At 47.4% G+C, this 24579-nt stretch overlaps 1 protein-coding gene across 1 annotated transcript in view; it reads left to right on the forward strand.

Annotated features, from left to right (window-relative positions):
- LTBR (lymphotoxin beta receptor) overlaps positions 1-24579 on the forward strand; it is an 84744-nt gene that overhangs the window by 50389 nt on the left and 9776 nt on the right. Inside the window, exons 3-4 of the mRNA XM_075352220.1 lie at positions 5205-5324; positions 6755-6931. Coding sequence (XP_075208335.1) covers positions 5205-5324; positions 6755-6931 — 297 coding nt within the window. The remainder of the gene's footprint in view (positions 1-5204; positions 5325-6754; positions 6932-24579) is intronic.

Consider the following 24579-nt stretch of genomic DNA (forward strand, 5'->3'; position numbering starts at 1 on the left):
TCAGGTAAAAAAGAAAAAGAATTTAAATGTTTAAATGTCCCCCCAAAAGTCCTTTATGACCTTATAGGGGGCACAATATGTGAAATATATGAAAAATAAATCCATAAATAAAGCTTAAGCGAATCCAAATCGTTGCTATGAAGTGCGAGGAGTTAGAGGCAAAACAGACATTCTACAGACATTCTACTGCAAGTTCTCCTGAAATGACAGTTACATTATAAATCTGCAAGTGCACAAAGGTCGTGATTCTTTTCCTGATCAATACTTTGGTTCTCCATATTTTTCTCCATCTAGTGATTGGCTTGTATAATGGCTTTTCTGTGCAGCTTTGTCATTGGTATTGCATAGAAAATGTTGCGCATGCGCCATGCAGGCCCAGCGCATGCTCAGTATTTCCCCTGTGTACGAGGCTGGCAAGAAATTTTATGGGAGGTCACAGTGATATAAGTGGCACAGAAGAGACATCAATCAAGCACGGGGTGAGGCATTAAAGGGAATAATATGGAAGACAGATGCACTCGCAGGAATTTCAAAAAGATTCAAAGTTCATTTTTGCAGCGAAGGAAAATCAGTTTGTGGCCAGAAAGGTCTGAACAAGGCTTTTATTACCCTGCACAGGAATGTAATATACTTGGTGACCATAAAACTCCCAACTAGTTTACATTAATTTACTAGAAGTTCAAGGTCATTTAATGCATTAATAAATAAAATAAAATAAAAAATCCCCTTGCAAAAAGCGTTAAAGGGAATATCCATCTTTGAGGACAATCATTTTTTATTTTTTTTAATTTTTTTTTACCTAAATGCATGGATTTTGGGCTTAATATAATTTGTGCATTTCGGATTCAGTAATAGTTTTGCTTTGTTTTTGCTTTTATACACTTTGTTTATCTGCACATTTCACTTTGATGTGGTCAGTGGTCATAAATCAGCTGGGAGGAGCCCAGAAAAAAGACAGATGGAAAAGTTAGAAAATCTCTCTAAATGATTTCACTGATGGTTCTTAGTTGACTTATTCTGCAACCAGCACACAGGACAACCTAGAGGCCATAGGAGGTAAATGGTGCAATATGTTTAACGAAACTGAATTAAAAAAATTACTTTTAGCCAAAAATACCTGCATTTAAGTAAGATAAGAAAAATTGTCCCCAAAAGTGGACAACCCCTTTAAGTAAGGTTTAACAAGATAATGGTTAAAATAAACAAGCACACAAAAATAGACAATAACTATGTAAAATAAAAGCATAAACAAATAATAGCTATTATACATAACTTTTTAATTGTTACAAGCCCAGTTAACCACTTCACAACCTTTGACGTACATATACGTCAAAGGCCGTGTTCCTGCCTTTGATGTAGGCTCACACACGGAGCCTGCATCTTTGCCGGCAGATGATGGTTGATTTAATTAAACAGCCGCAAATGGAGCCAAGCTCCACCTGCAGTTGTTAACCTGTTAAATACCGCTGTCAATCTCTGACAGGGGGAGAGTCATTCCAACGCCTATGAGTTGCCATGACAGTCAGGAGTCAGCTGAAGACCCCCGTGCCTGTCATTACGATACTCCTGTGAAAGCCAATATTTATTTGGCAGTCATAGGAGATCGTGATTTTAACTATACATAGCAGTGCTGATGCACTGTTATGTATAACACAAGCAATTGGATGATTGCAACTTCAGGGGACTATTAAATACAGTTAAAAGTAAAAAAAAATAAATTTGGAAAATATGAAAAAAGTAAAAAAACATAAAAGTTCAAATCACCCCCTTTTGCCCTGTTAAAAATAAAACAATTAAAAAAAATAAAATGCACATATTTGGTATCGCTGTGTTTGTAGAAGTCCAATCTATCAAAATCTATAATAAATTAATCTGATCGGTACACAGCGTGACAAGAAAAAAATTGAAACACCAGATTTATGGTTTTTTGGCCACCGCTAAGTTGCAACAAGAGGTGATCAAAACATTGGTTTATCCCAAAACATCAGCTCAGGGTATAAAAAAAGCCATCACACAGACCCAAAGCCCAAAATTTGAAAGTGGATTGTACGTGATCCATAAAATGGCGACACAAGCAAAATATTTTTTTAATAAATTTTCAATTTTTTTTCCCCGCTTAAATAATAATAAAAAAAAAACTATACATGTTTGGTATCTGCAAAATCGTACTGCCCTGGGGAATCTTATTAACTGGTTATGGTAAATAAAAAAAAATAAAAAAAAATAAAAAACTATTGGGGAATTGCACTTTTATTTGCTATTTTAATGCACTTGGATTATAAAATGAATGATGTCATTCAAAGTAAGACTCGTCATGCAAAAAAGAGAAAAAAAAACACAAAAAAACCAACCCTTATACGTCTATGTGCACAGAGAAAAAAAACCTTATGGCTCTTGGAAGAAGGGGACGAAAAAACGAAAACAGAAAAACTGAACATCGTGATAACGTGGGTGACTGAAATCAATATTGCAGGTGTTTTGTTTTTTTTACTTTTTTTATTTTTTGTAATAAAATAATGCTAAAAAAAAAGCTGTAGAAATCTAGTATCTCCATAACCAAATTGTCCACATCTCCAAGAGGTTAAACATTTTATTTTATGTACTAAAAAAATACAATAAAAAAGTTCACCCAAAACTCAATGATCAATAAATAATGTGAAAATTTCTAACTCCAGGAAAGTATTGAGGCAAAAACGTGAACACATTCCAGCTCATTAACTATTATTATTTTACATTTATTAACTATTGTTAACTATTTATTTATTATTATTATTATTACTATCATTATTTTACAGTGAATGCAGCTGATGTCTTTCTATCAGAATTACGGACTGAAGACAAATACCACTTATAATGATTTGTTATGGTTTTCCACTGTGTCAGTAAAAATTTCCTGACTGTGATCTTTACGCTGTCCAGAAAAAAATAAATAAAAATGAGTTGGCAATCCTACATGCTGCGCAAAAAATTGCTTCATCTGGAACTTTAATACATTTATTATGTGTTTGAGACACTTTTTGGACCTTCCTTGATGGTTGCGAGAAGTGACTAGAAGAATGTAAAAAGTGCTACATAGTAATGAGCGAGCACTACCATGCTCGGGTGCTCGGTACTGGTAACTAGTGATGAGCGAGCACTACCATGCTCGGTACTCATAACTAGTGATGAGTGAGCACTACCATGCTCAGGTGCTCGGTACTGGTAACGAGCAGTTGGATGCTTGCATGGGCTTGACGCGTGTTCCAAGTATAATAGAAGTTAATGAGGAATTTGAGCATTTTCCCGGTAGATCTTGTGGAAAATTGTTTGAGTCCCCAATGCTGAGTCGAGCCCATCTGACTGCTCGTTACAAGTACCAAGCCCCCGAGCATGGTAGTGCCCTCTCATCACTAGTTACGAGTACTGAGCACCTGAGCATGGTAGTGCTCGCTCATCACTAGTTATGAGTACTGAGCACCCGAGCATGGTAGTGCCCGCTCATCACTAGTTACCAGTACTGAGCACCCGAGCATGGTAGTGCCCGCTCATCACTAGTTACCAGTACTGAGCACCTGAGCATGGTAGTGCCCGCTCATCACTAGTTACAAGTACTGAGCACCTGAGCATGGTAGTGCCCGCTAATCACTAGTTACGAGTACAGAGCACCCAAGCATGGTAGTGCCCACTCATCACTAGTTACCAGTACTGAGCACCCGAGCATGGTAGTGCCCGCTCATCACTAGTTACGAGTACTGAGCACCCGAGCATGGTAGTGCCCGCTCATCACTAGTTACGAGTACTGAGCACCTGAGCATGGTAGTGCCCGCTAATCACTAGTTACGAGTACTTGTACCGCCCCGCGCTCGGCTGCAGCCGAGCCGCTCAGGTCCGGGCTCGCGTGTCGGTGGCTCGAGCGCCTCCGGACCAGGGGGGGGGTCACGTCGCTCTGCAAGGGGGCTGGCGCCTTGAAGGGGGGTTTTAGATTTAAAGTTCGTGACGCCACCCACGGGTTGTGGTGAATGGATGGACACCACCGCTGCCGTTGACTAGGCTCCCAGAGACGGTGTTACGCAGCTTGGTGTTGACCCCTCCGTGGGCAGGGGTGGTGATGGTCCCAGGGGCCCGAGGGAGGTGTTGAGGCAAGGGGATGGGTGCGTGCTGGCGTGTCGGTGCGGCGCACGGCCCGAGGGCACTGCTGAACTCATTGTCACAGATACCCTGGAGTCTCTGGTAAACCAAACAAGATGGTGGGCGGTGCCCGCAGCCGGCTGCACTTCTCCCCTTTTCAGGTTGGTGGTATTTGCCTTTCTCCTGCACCTCACTTGTAGTAAGAATTTGACTCCTATGCCTGAGCAACGGTAGTCCGCTCCCCAGCTTTGTATGTGCCGGTAGAGCCCGCTTGCCCGCAGATGCTGGCCCGTGGGATCTCGATGCCTGTGCGGTGGTTTTCTATCCCTCTGGTTGGGCTGTTGTCTTCCTTCGGGTCTTGGGTGGGGAAAGGACCTAGAATCCAGACCCCAATCAGTGAATTTGACTAGGTCCAGTGGCTTCTGGGCTTCGTACAGGGTCTGAGTACCCTTAAACTGGTGCTCTGGTTTCCAAGCGGTTCCCCGGTTTGGTACCGGCGGGCCACTACCCTGCCCCGGTCCCTTACGGTTCCACCGGCTGTAATCCCAGCTCCTGCAGGCGGCCACCACCGTCTGCCTTCTAGCCAGAGTGCCCGGGCTCCGACCCAGGACACTTGTCTGTTTGTTTCTCTGGCCTGACACATAGGCCACTCCACTCCGCTTCACTGTCAAAACTAATCTCTCCTCCTCCTCTCCTCAGACTGAACTCCCTGGCTTTTCCTGCCTCAGGGCATGTGAACTTGTTGGGCGTGGCCAACCACCTGGCTCCGCCCCCTGGTGTGGACATCAAGCCCTGAGGGAGGTGACTAGGTTTTGTAGGTTGGCTGCTGTTACCTTATTAGGGGGGGTTGGTGTTGTGCAGGGGCCTGTTTGTGACTACCTGGCTAGTCCGGGGGTCACATACTGAGCACCTGAGCATGGTAGTGCCCGCTCATCACTAGTTACCGGTACTGCGTACCAGAGCATGGTTATGCTCACTCATTATTGCTCAACTAGGTGACACAATGAAGTAGAAAATGTCCTACATGTCTAGTGAGTTGTGCCAAACGTATCTTCTCCATTTGTGCCATTTTAATTGTCTTGTGTTGTCTTTCACAGGTTATTATCGTAAAGAGACCTGCACCCTGTCTACAGAGACGTTGTGCCGGCCGTGTGAGGAGAAGACCTTCACCACAAACTGGAACTACCTCAACCGTTGCAAAACCTGCTATCCCTGCAGTAAGGACAACGAAACTACTTGTTAGAACCTAAGTTATTTACACACATTTATGACCACATCATCCTACAGCCTGCACATTACTAAGGTCCTGGTCACATCGGCGTTGTGTTGACCACCATCATAAATGGAAACCAGAATACAGTGCCGGATCCACTCAATAACGAGCACCGACAACCTCACTGCCTCAGTCTTAAGGCCGCTTCACACGCTGCGATATCGGTACCGATATCGCTAGTGTGCGTTCCCGCCCTCATCGGTTGTGCAACACGGGCAAATCGCTGCCCGTGGCGGACAACATCGCCCGGACCCGTCACACTACTTACCTGCCTAGCGACGTCGCTGTGACCGGCGAACCGCCTCCTTTCTAAGTCACTGAGCGGAATCCCAATAGAAGCGGAGGGGCGGAGATGAGCGGGACGTAACATCCCGCCCACCTCCTTCCTTCCGCATTGTGGCAGGCGGCAGGTAAGGAGAGGTTCCTCGTTCCTGCGGCGTCACACATAGCGATGTGTGCTGCCGCAGCGACAAGGAACTACATCGCTAGCTGCCGCAGCAACGATTTTCGAGAGTAGGGGGGATGTCACCGATGAGCGATTTTGAACGTTTTTGCAACGATTCAATATCGCTCATAAGTGTCACACGCTGCGATAACGTTAATGCCGCCGGATGTGCGTCACTAACGACATCACCCCGACGATAAAACATTAACGATATCGTAGCGTGTAAAGCACCCTTTAGTCACAATGTTCTGACATTTTATTGCTGCCCTCTCAAAGGTAAACAATGCCTTAAAGGGTTTGTCCAGTGAAAACAAGTTATCTGTGTTCAGAATCAGTAATATTTTGCTGATTCAGGAATTTTTATTACCAAAGGGAAACTTTTAGAGCTGCTGCAAAATGTCACCCGACCGCCGCTCCATTCATTCTCTATGTCGCTCCCTGTTCTGTCAATCAGTGGTCGTATCTTACAGATACCAGATAACTTGTTTTCACTGGCCGACTCCTTTAAGTTTTTATTTTTCCCTCCAGATGATCCAGTGAGAAGAATATGCAGCCATTGACTACGTAGAAGCTACATGTCATTTGGTTGCCTCGGCCGATAGACGTAGACCATGGAGTAACATTTGGTCTGTAGGAATGGTACCACCGCTATTTTGTCCCCAGCTTAGTCTGAGCATTCTCATTCCTTTGTTTTCACAACAATAATACCATATTTAACATTATTGCAACATTTTTCTTAAAAATACTAGCAATCCCCGGGATACAAATTGTATTATTAATTTGCACTAAAATAGCAAAAATGTTCTACAGTGAGGCCATAAATTAAGGTCCAGTTAATCCTTTTGTGAATGCAGGAGATTTAGTATATTAAACAGTCTTCTCTGTTTTTCCTATCCCCGAGTAACCCCTTCCATCCTTCTGTCTTGCAGGCATAAGCTTAGATGAGAAGGAGCCATGTTCCCCCACCCATGACACAGTCTGTGTCTGTCCAGAAGGGGAAACCTGTGAAATGTATGATGCAATCGGTGTGTGTCAGTTCTGTGTACCAACTATGACTCCTGAACCACTCATGCAGACCACACCGGCACCAGCCGAGAGCCCACCAGGTGAGGATTTTGAAATATTGAAAATTCCTGGTGCCGCTTGCAGACGTCAGACATCTCACGTGTGACATGTCAAGAAAATCTGCCCAAAAAGTAATAAGCCATGGGGCGCTACTTTGATTTTCTATGTTTGCCATTTTCTTTTTTCACTTCTATATTGGAAGGTGGACTCTGCTGATAAGGTCCAGGCGACAATTGATTGCCATGACGTGGGTACGATACCTGGCAGTGAGTTCTGTGCACACATTCAGTTGATAGGACAGGTCTGTAACGGGGTGCCGGGGGTGCCTCGGGGGGTGTAGTCGTGGCCCCTTTTCCTATCAGGCTTACCCCCGGCTCCGCCGTCACTATTGGGACAGGGGATTGTTCTGTGGGGCAGAGTGTGGTGGAAAAGAGCATACTAACAGCCGCAGGAAGACTCTTCAGGCAGGGATCAGATAAACCAAACGACATCTTTATTGCACAGAGTTTCACAGACAGCTCAATGCACGGATTTTGTAGCGCACAGTCACAATTCTTGTCCGGGGAAATCTTTCCTTGTCGTCTCCTCTAGTGGGGATGTGCCCGGCTACTCCACTTCACCTAGGCTCCCACTCCGGCTAACACAGACTGGACCCACACCAACTCTGCTTCACCATTGAGGACACTTCTCTCTTTCCCTTCGTTCTTCCTATCCACTCAGCTCCACACTCTGCCCCTGGCTGTTCCTTCTCCCCCGTCCTGGAATCAACTGCCTCAGACTCCCTGCTCTCTCTCTAACACACACTCTCCCTCCCCCTTCTACTGCCGGCTCCTCCTTTCTCCTACCCTGTCTCTATGGGGACAGCCGTCCCACCCGACCACTAGGGGAACCCAGCTATACAGTGCAAAATACAATAAAACATCAACATAAAACATCAACAGTTTTGTCTACCCCAGCGGGGGTATCTTCAGGGGAAAACACTGCACCTCCTTATAAGGGGTCTGCCCACCCCTTACATTCCTCCCCTCTTTCTGCCTAAGCCTCCCGGCAAGGCTCGAACCTGTAAAACACAATTTAGCAGCGAGACAAACTTTGAATAAAACTTTAAAACCTTCATAAACAAAGTCAACCACTGAGCGCACAAGTTCTGCGCCCAGAGTCCCTCCTGGGAGCTCCCGGTCTTTGTAGACAGTGTGCCCGGAGGCCGTTACAGCACTCCCGGTCTTTGTAGGTAGGAGTACAAACAGTAAAGTCTCCGTTAACAACACAGATGGAGCCCCTGGCTCAGTCCAGCATCAGGCTCCTTCCGGGCTCGGTAGCTTAAACATGGTTGCAAACTGTGGAACTTTTCCGGCTCTTTTAACAATGCCGGTACTCAACACGAACAGATCCATTACCTCCGGTCATTACGGGTCACACGGGGTGATAAGCTCGGGGCCATTCGGCCCGCTGGGCCCGTACATAATCAGAGAGTGACTGACTTGGCAAGCGGCGCAGCCTCCGGAACGGTTCGTAGTTAACCGGTGTCTCCGACACTTCTGGCTCTGGCTTTGGCCCCTCGGCTCCCGGTGCACGTGACAGGGTAGCTGGACGGGACGGCTGTGGACTTCCAACGACGACCACCGGGTGTGTCACCATACTTTGATGAATCGTCAATACTGCCGGCGTCTCCTTTTCCTGTAATGGCGCCGGGGACAGTGGAGATGCTGGGGAAGGTGGAGGCGGGCCTTCTTTTCCCGCTCTTGCATACACTCCACCCCCAGTCTCGCACAGCAAGTCGACTTAGCACAGGCGACACCTTTTTTTCTCTGTAACGCCGCCATCTTCACATGTCTTCAGCAACATCTTGGGGCCAGCACCTCCACTCTTTGGGCGGCGTACTCTGTACTTCTTTTTCTTCGCCGGCCAGCTCAGGGTTCTTCGCTTGGCGCCAATTCTTCGCGCGCTCGCTGTATTCGTGAAGACGGCGGCCATCTTACCGCCGTCTTGTGCCTGGTCCAACGCCTTAGGCACCACTTGGTCCTCACATTCAGGGATCGGGACCCCCTGCAGATAATCCGGATCCTGCTGACTACGCCACATGTAACGGGGTGCCGGGGGTGCCTCGGGGGCTGTAGTAGTGGCCCCTTTTCCTATCAGGCTTACCCCCGGCTCCGCCGTCACTATTGGGACAGGGGATTGTTCTGTGGGGCAGAGTGTGGTGGAAAAGAGCATACTAACAGCCGCAGGAAGACTCTTCAGGCAGGGATCAGATAAACCAAACGACATCTTTATTGCACAGAGTTTCACAGACAGCTCAATGCACGGATCTTGTAGCGCACGGTCACAATTCCTGTCCGGGGAAATCTTTCCTTGTTGTCTCCTCTAGTGAGGATGTGCCCGGCTACTCCACTTCATCCATACCTCCCAACTTTTCAAGAAAGGAAAGAGGGACAAATAATGCGGTGCGCGCAGCGCGCCGCGGCAAATTTTGACCACGCCCCTAGCCACACCCCTAGCCACACCCATTTGGCAGTAAGGGTCATTCAGCAGATGCCCCGGACTGTTCATTCATATTTATAGCAGTCAGAATTTTTTATATTTCTGTGTCACTATATGACATGTTGCTTATTTGTGCCTATAAATCCGTGTTCACACGTTGCATAAATTCTGTTTCTTTTTGTTTCTGTCTGCACCAAACTACACAATAACTATCTTCTCTGTTTTTTCCATTTTTGCTGCATTTTCTCCATTATTTAATGTGTTTTTGGTTCACATGTGAATCTGCGTTTTTAAGTGTTTTTATGTACAGAGAAGCTTTTTCCTGCATTTTTTTAAGCTCCACGTAGAAACCTCCAGAGAAACCCCCCCCCCCCGAAAACCGCAGAATTCAGTGTCGTCTTTTCATGGAATCACATCCACTTTACTTGGACAATTAAACACATTAGAATAAATGTGCAAAGAAACAGCAGAAAAATATGCAGCATTTACACTACATGTGAATATGGACTAATTGTCCAGGCAAAGTGGATGAGATGTCATGAAATCTCCGCCCTGGTGCGTGGAAAGACACCGCTGAACTGTGCGGATTTGGTGTTTCTTTCTTTATAAGCTTCAGGATTCACATCAGCAACAAACATGTATCAAATAAGGGGGACAATGTATAAAAAATACCGCAAACACGCAATAATCAGAGAACATTGTTATTGCACTCGTGGCGCAGACACCTGCAGAAAAAATGCCGCATTTACGCTATGTGTGAACACGGCCTCAGTGATCAATTTTTATTACATTTTTTATGGGTTTTAATAAAGAAAAATAATAAATTGCGCCTTTTTTTTCCCGCCATTTACCGATCCTCATAAATAATCTGATCGCTGTGTTGTTCAGGTCATTACGATTACAGGGACACCAAATATGTCCATGTTATTTGCTGATTTGTAATGTTTATTATTTTATAAAAAAAGTGCAATAAAATTACATTATTCTATTTTTTTTAATTATTTTTAGTAACTTTATTAGAAGAAAAAAAAATCCTCTTTTCCTCTCCCTCTAGAATACAGGACATAGAGATGCTGCTCTGTACAATGTAGCTGTGTCCTGTGTAATCTGCTGTGTAAGAGGCTGCATTGTAGGTTCATTTATGTGAAATCCTCCCATCTGACATCATCAATCCTAGTGGCTCAACAGCTAGAGCAGCTAGGAAAGCCAGGAGGCTGCTGGACACAAGTTTTGAACGTTGCTGGTTTGAATCCAAGGTGGTGAAGATAAAAAAAAAAATAAAAAAATTGTATTTGTATTTTTTTCCTCATTTCTTTATAGTAGTTTTATGGGAACAAATGAATCTCTTTCACCAACATTGAGATACAGTATTTATTTATCTATCTATCTATCTATCTATCTATCTATCTATCTCTATCCCTCTATCTATCTATCTATGATTCTATCTATCTATGATTCTATCTAACTATGATTCTATCTCTCTATCTATGATTCTATCTATCCATCTATCTATCTATGATTCTATCTATGATTCTTTATATGATTCTATCTATGATTCTATCTCTCTATCTATCTATGATTCTATCTCTATCTATCTATTATCTGTCGTGTATCTATATATCCCTCTATCATCCATCCCTCTATCATCCATCCATCCCACTATCATCCATCCATCCCTCCCTTTATCTCTCTATTCATCCCTCCATTCATCCCTCCATTCATCCCTCTATCATCCATCCATCCATCCCTCTATCCCTCCATTCATCCCTCTATCATCCATGCATCCATCCCTCCCTCTATCCCTCCATTCATCCCTCTATCATCCATCCCTCCCTCTATCCCTCCATTCATCCCTCTCTCCATTCATCCCTCCATTCATCCCTCTATCCCTGCATTCATCCCTCCATTCATCCCTCTATCCCTCCATTTATCCCTCCATTCATCCCTCTATCATCTATCCATCCATCCCTCTATCCCTCCCTTCATCCCTCCATTCATGCCTCTATCATCCATCCATCCCTCCCTCTATCCCTCCCTCTATCCCTCCATTCATCCCTCCATTCATCCCTCCATTCATCCCTCTATCATCCATCCATCCCTCCCTCTATCCCTCCATTCATCCCTCTATCCCTCCATTCATCCCTCCTTCTATCCCTCCATTCATCCCTCTATTATCCATCCATCCATCCCTGCCTCTATCCCTCCATTCATCCCTCTATCCCTCCATTCATCCCTCCCTCTATCCCTCCATTCATTCCTCCATTCATGCCTCTATCATCCATCCATCCCTCCCTCTATCCCTCCCTCTATCCCTCCATTCATCCCTCCATTCATCCCTCCATTCATCCCTCCATTCATCCCTCCATTCATCCATCCATCCCTCGCTCTATCCCTCCATTCATCCCTCTATCCCTCCATTCATCCCTCCTTCTATCCCTCCATTCATCCCTCTATCATCCATCCATCCCTCCCTCTATCCCTCCATTCATCCCTCAATTCATCCCTCTATCATCCATCCATCCCTGCCTCTATCCCTCCATTCATCCCTCTATCCCTCCATTCATCCCTCCCTCTATCCCTCCATTCATCCCTCTATCATCCATCCATCCCTCCCTCTATCCCTCTATCATCCATGCATCCATCCCTCCCTCTATCCCTCCATTCATCCCTCCATTCATCCCTCTATCCCTCCATTCATCCCTCCATTCATCCCTCCTTCTATCCCTCCATTCATCCCTCCATCTATCCCTCCCTCTATCCCTCCATTCATCCCTCTATCCCTCCATTCATCCCTCCCTCTATCCCTCCATTCATCCCTCCATTCATCCCTCTATCATCCATCCCTCCCTCTATCCCTCCATTCATCCCTCTATCCCTCCATTCATCCCTCTATCCCTCCATTCATCCCTCCCTCTATCCCTCCATCCATCCCTCCATTCATCCCTCTATCATCCATCCATCCCTCTATCCCTCCTTTCATCCCTCTATCCCTCCTTTCATCCCTCTATCCCTCCTTTCATCCCTCTATCCCTCCATTCATCCCTCCATTCATCCCTCCTTCTATCCCTCCATTCATCCCTCCATCTATCCCTCCCTCTATCCCTCCATTCATCCCTCTATCCCTCCATTCATCCCTCCATTCATCCCTCTATCCCTCCATTCATCCCTCCCTCTATCCCTCCATCCATCCCTCCATTCATCCCTCTATCATCCATCCATCCCTCTAACCCTCCTTTCATCCCTCCTTCTATCTCTCCATTCATCCCTCTATCATCCATCCCTCCATCCATCCCTCCATCGATCTTTGCAGCTGAATAACCAGCTTCTGGTGTCTGCAGTATAGAGGTCAAGATAACAAAATCTTCCTATTGCTTTCAATAGAGGCAGTAGCTCAGTGGTTAGAGCTGCTGCCTTTGAAACAATGAACTCACAGCTCCACGAGTTCGAGTCCCGGCCGCCCCGAAAATCCAGAGCCGATGATAATTTAATTTAATTTATTCACTCCACTGAGGGGAGGAGCCGGGACATCAGCTGTGAGCCGCGGGAGTGCGGGACAGCCCTAATAAATCGTGCAAGTCCCGCAGAATCCGGGACGGTTGGGAGGTATGCTTCATCTAGGCTCCCACTCCGGCTATCACAGACTGGACCCACACCAACTCTGCTTCACCATTGAGGACACTTCTTCTCTCTTTCCCTTCATTCTTCCTATCCACTCAGCTCCACACTCTGCCCCTGGCTGTTCCTTCTCCCCCGTCCCGGAATCAACTGCCTCAGACTCCCTGCTCTCTCTCTAACACACACTCTCCCTCCCCCTTCTACTGCCGGCTCCTCCTTTCTCCTACCCTGTCTCTATGGGGACAGCCGTCCCACCCGACCACTAGGGGAACCCAGCTATACAGTGCAAAATACAATAAAACATCAACATAAAACATCAACAGTTTTGTCTACCCCAGCGGGGGTATCTTCAGGGGAAAACACTGCACCTCCTTGTAAGGGGTCTGCCCACCCCTTACAGGTGCATACCATGATGCGTGTACGATACCTGCCAGCGAGTTCTGTGCACATGTTCTGCTCCGGTTGATAGGACAGGTGCATGCCATGACGCGGGTATGATACCTGCCAGCGAGTTCTGTGCACACGTTCTGCTCCAGTTGATAGGTCAAGTGCATGCCATGACGCGGGTATGATACCTGCCAGCGAGTTCGGTGCACACGTTCTGCTCCGGTTGATAGGACAGGTGCATGCCATGACGCGGGTACGATACCTGCCAGTGAGTTCTGTGCACACGTTCTATTCCGGTTGATAGGACAGGTGCGTGATACCTGCCATACACGTGTCCTAGCAATCATGTGTCGCCAGGGGTTAAGGGGATACCCAGAACCGGGCCAAGGGGTCGCTTCTGGAAAGGGGATCACGGTGTCGTGACCCGGTCTGTGCTCCCTGGTTCCACAATAAAAAGGGGGGTTATGTTCGTGACGCCACCCGTGGAATGTGATCAGAGATGACCACCGCTGCTGCAGAACCTCCGGGGTGATGGAAGGCAGCTTGAGATGGGACGGCTCCCCACGGGTAGAGCCTTTTCCCCGGGGCAGTATGTTAGTCTATGGGGGGAGTGCAGGACACGAGCACAATAAACAGGCAGACTCACGGTTTTGCAGTTTCTTTGTCCTTTACTGATGATGGTATTCAGCAGAGTACTGTCCACGGAGTCTGTGAGGGGTTCAGGGTTTCTCCCACCCAGCCGGGCCGTTTTGGCTTCCTTGCCTGCACTGTGTGTCTGTGGCCTGCTGCTGTGAACTATGCAGCCGGCTCTGCTGTGCTCTGCTCCTAGGTACCGACCTGACAGGCAACTCGAGTCCTTCCTTGTATGTTCCTGAACTCTCCTATGTTGCTTGTGTCTGTGGTACAGGTGAAAGATCTGGAATCTTCACTTCTCTGGTGGTAACTATGCAGTATGTAACCTGCAGTCTCGGATCCAGCATCCGTTCTTGTGCTCCACTGGGATGAGCTCAGCAATGCTCTGCCTCCCAGGAATGTTCTCTGTGTAATCTGTCTCCTTTCCTCAGACCCTCAGCTAGGCCTGGAATTGGTCAGTGGATCCTGAGGTGAGCTAAAGCCAGCTTCCAACCTGCAGAGATCCTGTCTCCTCAGTGCTCTGCACTGAACTTCCAAACTGAAACTACTGACCATTTCCTCCCCCCCAGCAGAATGTACAGGGAAGCATCTTGGTCTCCCCCTTCTGGCCAGGAGGTCTTGGTGTTGTGTGTGGGGAGTTAACCCTTTATGTTGTTACTGTGGCAACCCTGGGGTGCCACATTCCCCCTTAGTGAAGAACAGTACTCCGGGACTGTGAAACAAACAAACAAGTTATCACAACAATTATATATATACAGAGTCTCAAAAGGAAAAAATACAAAAACCTTAAAGTTCAAAAAGAGTCCAAAATGTTCATAAATATATAAGTGTTCATACAGTATAGTCTCTGTAGGTACTGGGCTTTTGGTCTTAACGTTGCAATTATATAAACATTTCAATAACCAACGCTTCTTAAAGGTGTCTCTACTCTGGTCATAAGTGCAGTAGGCCTCACGGCCCTCGGGCCACCAACATGTGATCAAGTTGTAACTCTCCGTGCCGCCACCTTACACCACTCTTCTCTCACCTTTTCTGTACACTAAACTGTTACGGTTTTTCATATAAACATTATAACATATGTACATTTTATATGCAATTCCACGTTAGTCTTTATATCTTGCTGGTATCTGACCCTGAGTACTACGCTGTGACCTGCGTACTGCTGGTGTACTGGGTGTACTTAGCATAATGGTGTGAGTGGAAGTGTACCTATTTGGTGTTTCTAATACTTGTGAGGATGGGGGGCTGACTGTAGGACTGGCAAGCTCACTGGGACCAGGAATCTGTTCTTCCTCTACGGTTTCGACTTCCAGTTCTTCTTGTCTTGAGACTTCTTGTGGTATGGGTTCTGATTGTGGTTCCACCACTTGAGGGAAGGCGATCATTGGGACTACTACTGCTCCATAGTAATTTGGCCATGTTTTTGGGAAATCTCCTAAGACTGTATGGAATACATCTTCTTCCTTCTTGACAGGTTGTACCTGTATGGGTAAGGTGACTTCTGGTGTCTTCAGGGTTTCAGGACACGGTTTGAGTTGATCTCTTGACACGACAGCTGATGTCCTTCCTTCATCCTTACTGATTAGACACACTTTGGGATTATCCATACTGGATGGTAAGACTGTATATGGGGTGGTTTCCCACTGATTATCCAATTTGTTTGTGCGCCGTTTCCTCTTGAGAACTTGGTCACCAGGTTGCAATGGGGTTGCTAGAGCATGCTGGTTGAAGTTTCTCTCCTGTCTTCCCCTAGCTTGTTGGAGACTTTTCTCTACGCACTCTTGTACTTGGCGATACTGCTGCTGACGTAGGGTATCCCAATTGGATTCTTGAACTTCTGCATCTGGCTTCAGAATTCCCATATCTAAATCAATTGGCAGTTTACCGGGCCTTGCACGCATAAGGTAAGCGGGGGTGCAGTTTGTAGAACTCACCGGGACATGATTGTACAAGTCCACCAAGTCTGGCAATTTCTCTGGCCATTGATTTCTTTCTGACTCTGGTAAGGTCTTCAACAGGTCAATCACAATATGGTTCATCTTCTCACATAAGCCATTTGTTTGGGGATGGTATGCTGTTGTGCGGATCTTTTTACAGCCATACATGTTGCAGAATTCTTGGAAGATCTGTGATTCGAAAGCTGGACCTTGATCTGAAAGGACTTGTTCTGGGTAACCATGGGGTCTGCAAAAGTACGTCTGGAATGCTTTAGCTGCTGTTCTAGCTGTAAGGTCTTTCACGGGTACCACCACCAAGAAGCGTGAGTAATGGTCCACGATGGTTAAGGCATAGACATAGCCAGACCGGCTTGGTGACAACTTGACGTGGTCTAATGCGACTAGCTCGAGTGGTTGCTTGGTTACTATGGACTGGAGTGGAGCTCTCTGGTTCTGTTGATCCTTTCTTCTGAGGTTGCACGGTCCGCATTTTCTACACCAATCTTCAATTGATTTTCTCATGCCAACCCAGTAGAATCTTTCTCTTAAGAGCACTTCCAACTTTTTCCAACCAAAATGACCAGCACCGTCGTGGTAAGCTTCCAGAACCATCTTGACGTCTCTCTTGGGCACGATGATCTGCCAGACCAACTCATGTGTTTTTGGATTGGTGTGCCTTCTACAGAGCTTCCCTTGGTACAGGAACAATTTACCTCTCTCTTTCCAGAGATGTTGTGTCTCAGCTGGGGCATTCTGATTAGGGTATGCACCTTGTTGTGTAAGCAGTTCTTTCACTAGCTTCACAGCTGGATCGCTGTCTTGTGTGTCAGCCCATCCGTGGTGTGCTAATGGGTTGAGAGTTGCCTGCTGTTGTTTTTGGTAGACACTCGGTTGATACTGTCCAACCTTAGGACGGTGAAAGGCCGGCAGCTCAATTTCTTCCAGTCCCTCCGGTTCCTCTTCCACATCCCCCGAGTGTGGCATCCGGGATAAGGCATCTGCATTCCCATTCTTGTGGCCTGCCCTGTACTTGATGACAAAGTTGTAGTTTGACAGTCGGGCTATCCATCGCTGTTCCAGCGCACCTAGTTTTGCAGAATCCAGGTGGGTCAACGGATTGTTGTCAGTAAAGATGGTAAATTCTGCAGCTGCCAGGTAGTGTTTGAAACGCTCTGTTACAGCCCAAACTACTGCCAGTAGTTCTAACTTGAAGGAGCTGTAATTCTCTGGGTTTCTTTCTGTAGGCCGGAGCTTCCTGCTTGCAAAGGCAATAACTTTCTCCTTGCCTTCCTGCTTTTGAGACAATACTGCTCCCAGTCCTACGTTGCTGGCATCCGTGTACAAAATGAAGGGTTGATGGTAATCTGGATATGCCAGGATCTCTTCTCCTGTCAGTGCCCACTTCAACTTCTTAAAGGACTCTTCTCTCTCATCACTCCACTGGAAAGGAGGATTTCGGGCTGCAGACTTCTTTGACTGTCCTACCAGGATGTCTTGAAGGGGAGCTGCTAGCTTCGTGAACCCTTTTATAAATCTTCTATAGTAGCCCACCAGTCCCAGGAATTGCCTCACCTCTTTCACGCTGGTGGGTCTCGGCCAATCTCTGATCACGGTAACTTTTTCAGGATCTGGTGCTACCCCTTCTGAGCTCACGACATGTCCCAGGTACTGTACCCTTGGCTTTAGAAGGTGACACTTGGATGGCTTGATTTTCATGCCGTATCCGGATAAGGCTTCAAACACTTCTGCCAGGTCTTGTAGATGCTGTTCATAGGTCTTGGAGTAGACTATGACGTCATCCAGGTACAAGAGGACAGTTTCGAAGTTCTTATGTCCTAGGCAGCACTCCATCAGTCGCTGGAAGGTACCAGGCGCGTTGCAGAGTCCAAACGGCATACAATTGAACTCACAGAGGCCCATCGGTGTGGTGAACGCTGTCTTCTCCTTATCAGCCTCTGCCACAGGAACTTGCCAATACCCACTAGTCAGATCTAGGGTGGAAAAGTAAGTAGCGGATTTTAATGCAGCCAATGACTCTTCTATCCTAGGTAATGGGTATGCATCCTTGTGTGTAATGCGGTTGATCCGTCTGTAGTCTACACACATCCTCATGGTCCCATCTTTTTTCTTAACTAGCACTAGTGGGGCTGCCCAGGGGCTACAACTGTCTCTTATTACCCCTGCCTCTTTCATTCCTTTGAGCATGTCTTTGGCGCATTGGTAGTGAGCCGGTGGTACTGGTCTATACCTCTCCTTTATGGGTGGATGGTTACCTGTGGGTATAGTGTGCTCTACCCCTTTGATCTGCCCAAAGTCTAATGGGTGTTTGCTGAATATTTGTTCATATTCATTCACTACCCTGTATACTCCATGCTTTTGATGGGAGGGTGTAGAATCGGTACCTACATGTAGCTTTTGGCACCAATCCTCCAGCTTTCCCTCTGAGCCATTGTCCTCCGCCTGATTTGACGGCTTCAAGGGCTCAACGGTGGTGATGGCGTTGTTATCAACCGTATATAGCTTAGCCATGGTAGCATACTTTGGTAGGGTGACCTCATCTTCCCCACAATTTAGAAGGCGTATTGGCACTCTCCCCCTGTGTACCTCAACTATTCCTCTGGCCGTCAGTACAGTGGGCCTACTGTCTGAGTACACGGGTTCTACCAGGGCCTGATAGTCTCGCCCTCTGATGCCTATTGCGGCTCTACACCAGACCAGCATTTCTGTTTTGGGAGGAATTACAATAGGTATTGGGTCACTTACCCTTGCACTGCCAATTTCACCTCCTGACATTTCTACCTGCTGCTTCAGCATCAAGGCTTTAATTTCCTTCTGCAGGAGTCTCTGTTGCCCAGGTTTGGCAGTCTCGACGATCTGCTGCAAGACAGTAATTACCTCTGCAAAACAATTTTCAATTACATTCATTCCTAGCAGCATAGTTGGTTCACGTTCTCGTCGGTCAACATCAACAATGATAATACCCTGATTCTGCAATTCTACTCTCCCAATCTTAATGGTCATTTCTCTGAAACCAACCTGTGGTACTAATTCACCATTGCTAGCCCATATATTCAATGCAACATTAGATGGACCACTGCTAACATCTGAATCAGCCCAGTACCTCTTATAAAGGACATGCGGAATTGATGTTATTTGGGAACCAGTGTCCAGCAAGGCGTTGAGCGGAATGCCATCCAGCACGATGGGGATGACTGGACGTCCCCCCACATACTTGTCGTGCCAGGGTGAAGGACCTTGAGAGTTCATTCCTGAGGAGCGGCCCGCCTCCCCAGGGGATCCCCATTTAAAGCACATTCACGGGCAAAGTGACCTGGCTCCTTGCAACGGCGGCAAATGGGCTGTCCATCCGGCTGGTAGCGGTCGCTGGGTCGTCCTCTCGTCGCTTGGTATCTCCTGGGCCTCATCCACGGGACATCCTCCTTGCTGGTCGCCATCTCAATCTTGGGTGCAGACTTGGATCCACGCAGCTCCTGGACGATTCTAGCCATGGAAGCAACAGTGTCTGTCAGGGCATCAAGCCTTTGATGGAGAGCCTCATTAGTGATGGGCTCCAGGTGGTTAGCAGCAGCCGCTGACATGGCCGATGTCACCGGCACTACTGGCTGCTGGGGTGCCACTGTAAGGTGTTGAACAGAGTCTATATCCTGTGGCTCCTCCACCTGCTGGAGGCGGATGGCTCTATCCTTTAGCTGGGCAAATGTTAGTCGTGGATCCTGGATCACCATCATGCTCAGTTGTCCCCGGTGGGAAGGGGATGAGAGTACATCCAGGAATTGGTCTATCAGCAGCTTATCTGCTCCAGGGGCTAAGGCAGGTTCTGCTACTTTAAGTGCTCTGAGCGCCTCCTGCAAGTTTAAGGCAAAGTCTCTTGCGCTCTCTCTAGGTTTTTGCTTGCATCCAAAAAACCTCATTTTAGCCCGGCTGCCAGCAGTGGATTCAAAAGCTGCTTTTAGTCCAGCTATTATATGCTCTACAGTGTCCTTTGCATCGTCCGGCCAGGATGTAGCCTCCCGCTGGGCATTGCCAGTTAACTGTCCCATAAGCATACCAACACGCTGGGCTTCTGTCAGGGGGTACATGCTGTAGTAGATTTTTAGCTTTCCGATAAATTCATTAAGTGTGTTGGGCTCACCTGAGTACTGCGGCAGCCACACTGCACCCGGGGTGTACGGCATCAGGAACGGCATGATAGGTGCCGCTGCACCGCCGGGCACAACAGCGTCTCCCTGCTGCGACATCTTTGCGCCCCCTTAGTTAATTTCACCAGTCTTCTTGACAGCAAGCCTGGGACACTTTTCTGCGTTTTCGTTCGGGTCGCAGCACCGAGCGCACCTCCTCTGCAAGCCGTGGGCGGAGTCTTAGTTTAGGCGCGATGTTTTCCCGCGCGTAGCAGCTAATGGCGCGATTAAAGATGGCGCCTGGAAAATTTTACCAATGATGTTTTTGGATTTTTCCAGGTATCTTTGCAAAGTTTAAAGTCCGTTCTTTGTTGCAACAATTCACAGTGCAAGTCTTTTATGCGATGCAATAAGTCTTTACAGGCGCACGTCACCCGGGTTGCAGCCGGGTCCAGTCCGCATCCTGTTCGTGACGCCAAAGTTGTGTCGCCAGGGGTTAAGGGGATACCCAGAACCGGGCCAAGGGGTCGCTTCTGGAAAGGGGATCACGGTGTCGTGACCCGGTCTGTGCTCCCTGGTTCCACAATAAAAAGGGGGGTTATGTTCGTGACGCCACCCGTGGAATGTGATCAGAGATGACCACCGCTGCTGCAGAACCTCCGGGGTGATGGAAGGCAGCTTGAGATGGGACGGCTCCCCACGGGTAGAGCCTTTTCCCCGGGGCAGTATGTTAGTCTATGGGGGGAGTGCAGGACACGAGCACAATAAACAGGCAGACTCACGGTTTTGCAGTTTCTTTGTCCTTTACTGATGATGGTATTCAGCAGAGTACTGTCCACGGAGTCTGTGAGGGGTTCAGGGTTTCTCCCACCCAGCCGGGCCGTTTTGGCTTCCTTGCCTGCACTGTGTGTCTGTGGCCTGCTGCTGTGAACTATGCAGCCGGCTCTGCTGTGCTCTGCTCCTAGGTACCGACCTGACAGGCAACTCGAGTCCTTCCTTGTATGTTCCTGAACTCTCCTATGTTGCTTGTGTCTGTGGTACAGGTGAAAGATCTGGAATCTTCACTTCTCTGGTGGTAACTATGCAGTATGTAACCTGCAGTCTCGGATCCAGCATCCGTTCTGTGTGCTCCACTGGGGATGAGCTCAGCAATGCTCTGCCTCCCAGGAATGTTCTCTGTGTAATCTGTCTCCTTTCCTCAGACCCTCAGCTAGGCCTGGAATTGGTCAGTGGATCCTGAGGTGAGCTAAAGCCAGCTTCCAACCTGCAGAGATCCTGTCTCCTCAGTGCTCTGCACTGAACTTCCAAACTGAAACTACTGACCATTTCCTCCCCCCCAGCAGAATGTACAGGGAAGCATCTTGGTCTCCCCCTTCTGGCCAGGAGGTCTTGGTGTTGTGTGTGGGGAGTTAACCCTTTATGTTGTTACTGTGGCAACCCTGGGGTGCCACAATCACGTGTTGAGGGAAGTCATCAGTGTTGCTTACCCCCAGATGTGGTCACACGGTAGCTCAGTGGTTGGCACTGGGGCACTGGTACAACGAAGCTCTAGGCTTTTGGTTTCGTATCTGACAAAGGATCTCAGTCATAGAGTTTGTTTGTTCTCTTTGTGTTCATATTGGTCTCTACCACATTCTAAAACTATGTGGGCGTTCAAAGTGAAGAACAAACTTGAAAGATTTTGTTTGCAGCCCGCCTTAAGCAACTTTTATAATGCAATACCTCTACTGGCCTCATTCTGGAAGCGAAAGTAGATGAAGTTAAATGACTCTTCTCAAATACAGTCTACAAGAGGAGGACATAGCTGCCTGCAAAGGGTTATTCTGCCAAAGAAGGAATTGGCTACTTGTAAAGGGTTGATCTGAGTCTCTCAGTACCTTCTTTTTCTCAGACAGCCTGTCACGCACAGAGTAGGAGAAGTCAGTATGCGTTGCGTGACACATGCGTTTCAGACCGACCGGCATCTAACGCACTACAAAAAGCACCACAAACAAAGGGGGGACACTGGGGACACTTTAACAACAGTCGGCCCTATGGCTAAAGAGAGGGGTGAGGGGACACCTCCTGAACTCACCTCAAACTGTTACCTGAGCTCCCTAGCGTCCCTATATGGGGTGTTTCAACCTGTCACCAAGCCGGATACCTAATCCCTCACTAGCCCTGCAAACACCCTGGCTAGTGAGATGGCCGGTGAGAGACACAAGTCCCACCGCTGCATTAATGAACACAGAGGGACAAGGGAAGACAGGCAGGGGGATAAACAGACACCAACACCAACAAACAGATACAAACACCAAAATCCATAGCTGCACACAGAAGTAGATGTTAAATGGGCACAGGACAAATCTCCAGCAGCTCCTTGCACCAGGATGGTCAGAATAGAATAAATTCTAGCAACAGCAAGGACTGCTGGGACAACCCCACTATTTACACCTAAATGGGCGTGGGCTCAAAGCAGCTACAGATGATCTACACTGCTGGCAAAAAAACTGATATTTAACTCATGAGACACCAAAAGAAAGGAATCTCCATTTAAATGAGGAGTCAAGATGGAAAAGAGAGGCTCCAGCCCAAAACATGTCATTAGTCTCTAAACAGCAGGGGGCGACGACCGTAACACAGCCACAGCACACTGAAGAGAAGCTGTGACAGCATTTACCTTAGTTGCTGTTTATAGTCTTCTTCTACTCCATCATAAACAGAACTCCATTTTACATTTCTCCAGCATTTATGTAAAAAAGCAGCACAGATCTTCCTTGCATTTACATGCTACCTACTCCCAGTCTCCCCCCACACAGTGGTATTATCCAGCTCAGAAGCAAGAAGTCTCACAAAGCTGTAAAAATAGAGAGACAGAGAGACCCGATCTCAACCTCCCTTTCTTAAAGTGCCAGAGCTTACATTAAAACATTTTACAGGCTATTTTTACATTTATTTTTTTAAAGTTTGGCTTCCTTTTACTTCATGACATTTAGTAGGTCATAAGTCCTCTTTTAAAAAAAATAAAAAAATTAAACTTTAATACTAATGACCTGTCTGGACTGTTACTTAATGACACCTCAGCCTATAGAAGGGTGCCATGTCCCCATTATTGATCTGCACCCTAAATATGGTTGTGACCGTCTGGTGCTGCAGCTCTATCTGATTTGAGGCTTTCATTAAAGGGGTAATGTTATAATCTTGCCCTTTTATTCTGCAATTTACCTGATAAATGAAGGTATAGCAGATACTAAAAGATTGTTAGCGATCTTATGATCTTATATTATGGGCCAGTGTCACTGAGACAAGGATAAGTGAGAAGATTAGAGGCTAGGAGAAAAAAAATAAATTCAGAGACATAAAAAGTGATTTGACAGGTCTCCTGTGTGAGAGGCCATCACTTCCTAACCATACATACAGAAAGCCTGTGAGTCCTGCTTCCTCCACCCACTCATAGAGAAAGCCTGTGAGTCCTGCTTCCTCCACTCATAGAGAAAGCCTGTGAGTCTTCTTTTTCCACCCACTTATAGAGAAAGCCTGTGAGTCTTGCTTCCTCCACCCACTCATAGAGAGAACCTGTGAGTCCTGCTTCCCCGCCCACTCATAGAGAAAGCCTGTGAGTCCTACTTCCTCCACCCACTCATAGAGAAAGCCTGTGAGTGCTGCTTCCCCGCCCACTCATAGAGAAAGCCTGTGAGTCCTACTTCCTCCACCCACTCATAGAGAAAGCCTGTGAGTCCTGCTTCCTCCACCCACTCATAGAGAGAACCTGTGAGTCCTGCTTCCCCGCCCACTCATAGAGAAAGCCTGTGAGTCATGCTTCCTCCGCCCACTCATAGAGAAAGCCTGTGAGTCCTGCTTCCTCCACTCATAGAGAAAGCCTGTGAGTCTTCTTTTTCCACCCACTTATAGAGAAAGCCTGTGAGTCCTGCTTCCTCCACCCACTCATAGAGAGAACCTGTGAGTCCTGCTTCCCCGCCCACTCATAGAGAAAGCCTGTGAGTCCTGCTTCCCCGCCCACTCATAGAGAAAGCCTGTGAGTCCTGCTTGCCCGCCCACTCATAGAGAAAGCCTGTGAGTCCTGCTTCCTCCACCCACTCATAGAGAGAACCTGTGAGTCCTGCTTCCCCGCCCACTCATAGAGAAAGCCTGTGAGTCCTGCTTCCCCGCCCACTCATAGAGAAAGCCTGTGAGTCCTGCTTCCCCGCCCACTCATAGAGAAAGCCTGTGAGTCCTGCTTCCCCGCCCACTCATAGAGAAAGCCTGTGAGTCCTGCTTGCCCGCCCACTCATAGAGAAAGCCTGTGAGTCCTGCTTCCTCCACCCACTCATAGAGAGAACCTGTGAGTCCTGCTTCCCCGCCCACTCATAGAGAAAGCCTGTGAGTCCTGCTTCCCCGCCCACTCATAGAGAAAGCCTGTGAGTCCTGCTTCCCCGCCCACTCATAGAGAAAGCCTGTGAGTCCTGCTTCCCCGCCCACTCATAGAGAAAGCCTGTGAGTCCTGCTTGCCCGCCCACT

This window comes from Anomaloglossus baeobatrachus, chromosome 5 (assembly GCF_048569485.1).
Source record: "Anomaloglossus baeobatrachus isolate aAnoBae1 chromosome 5, aAnoBae1.hap1, whole genome shotgun sequence".
Lineage (NCBI taxonomy): Eukaryota > Metazoa > Chordata > Amphibia > Anura > Aromobatidae > Anomaloglossus > Anomaloglossus baeobatrachus.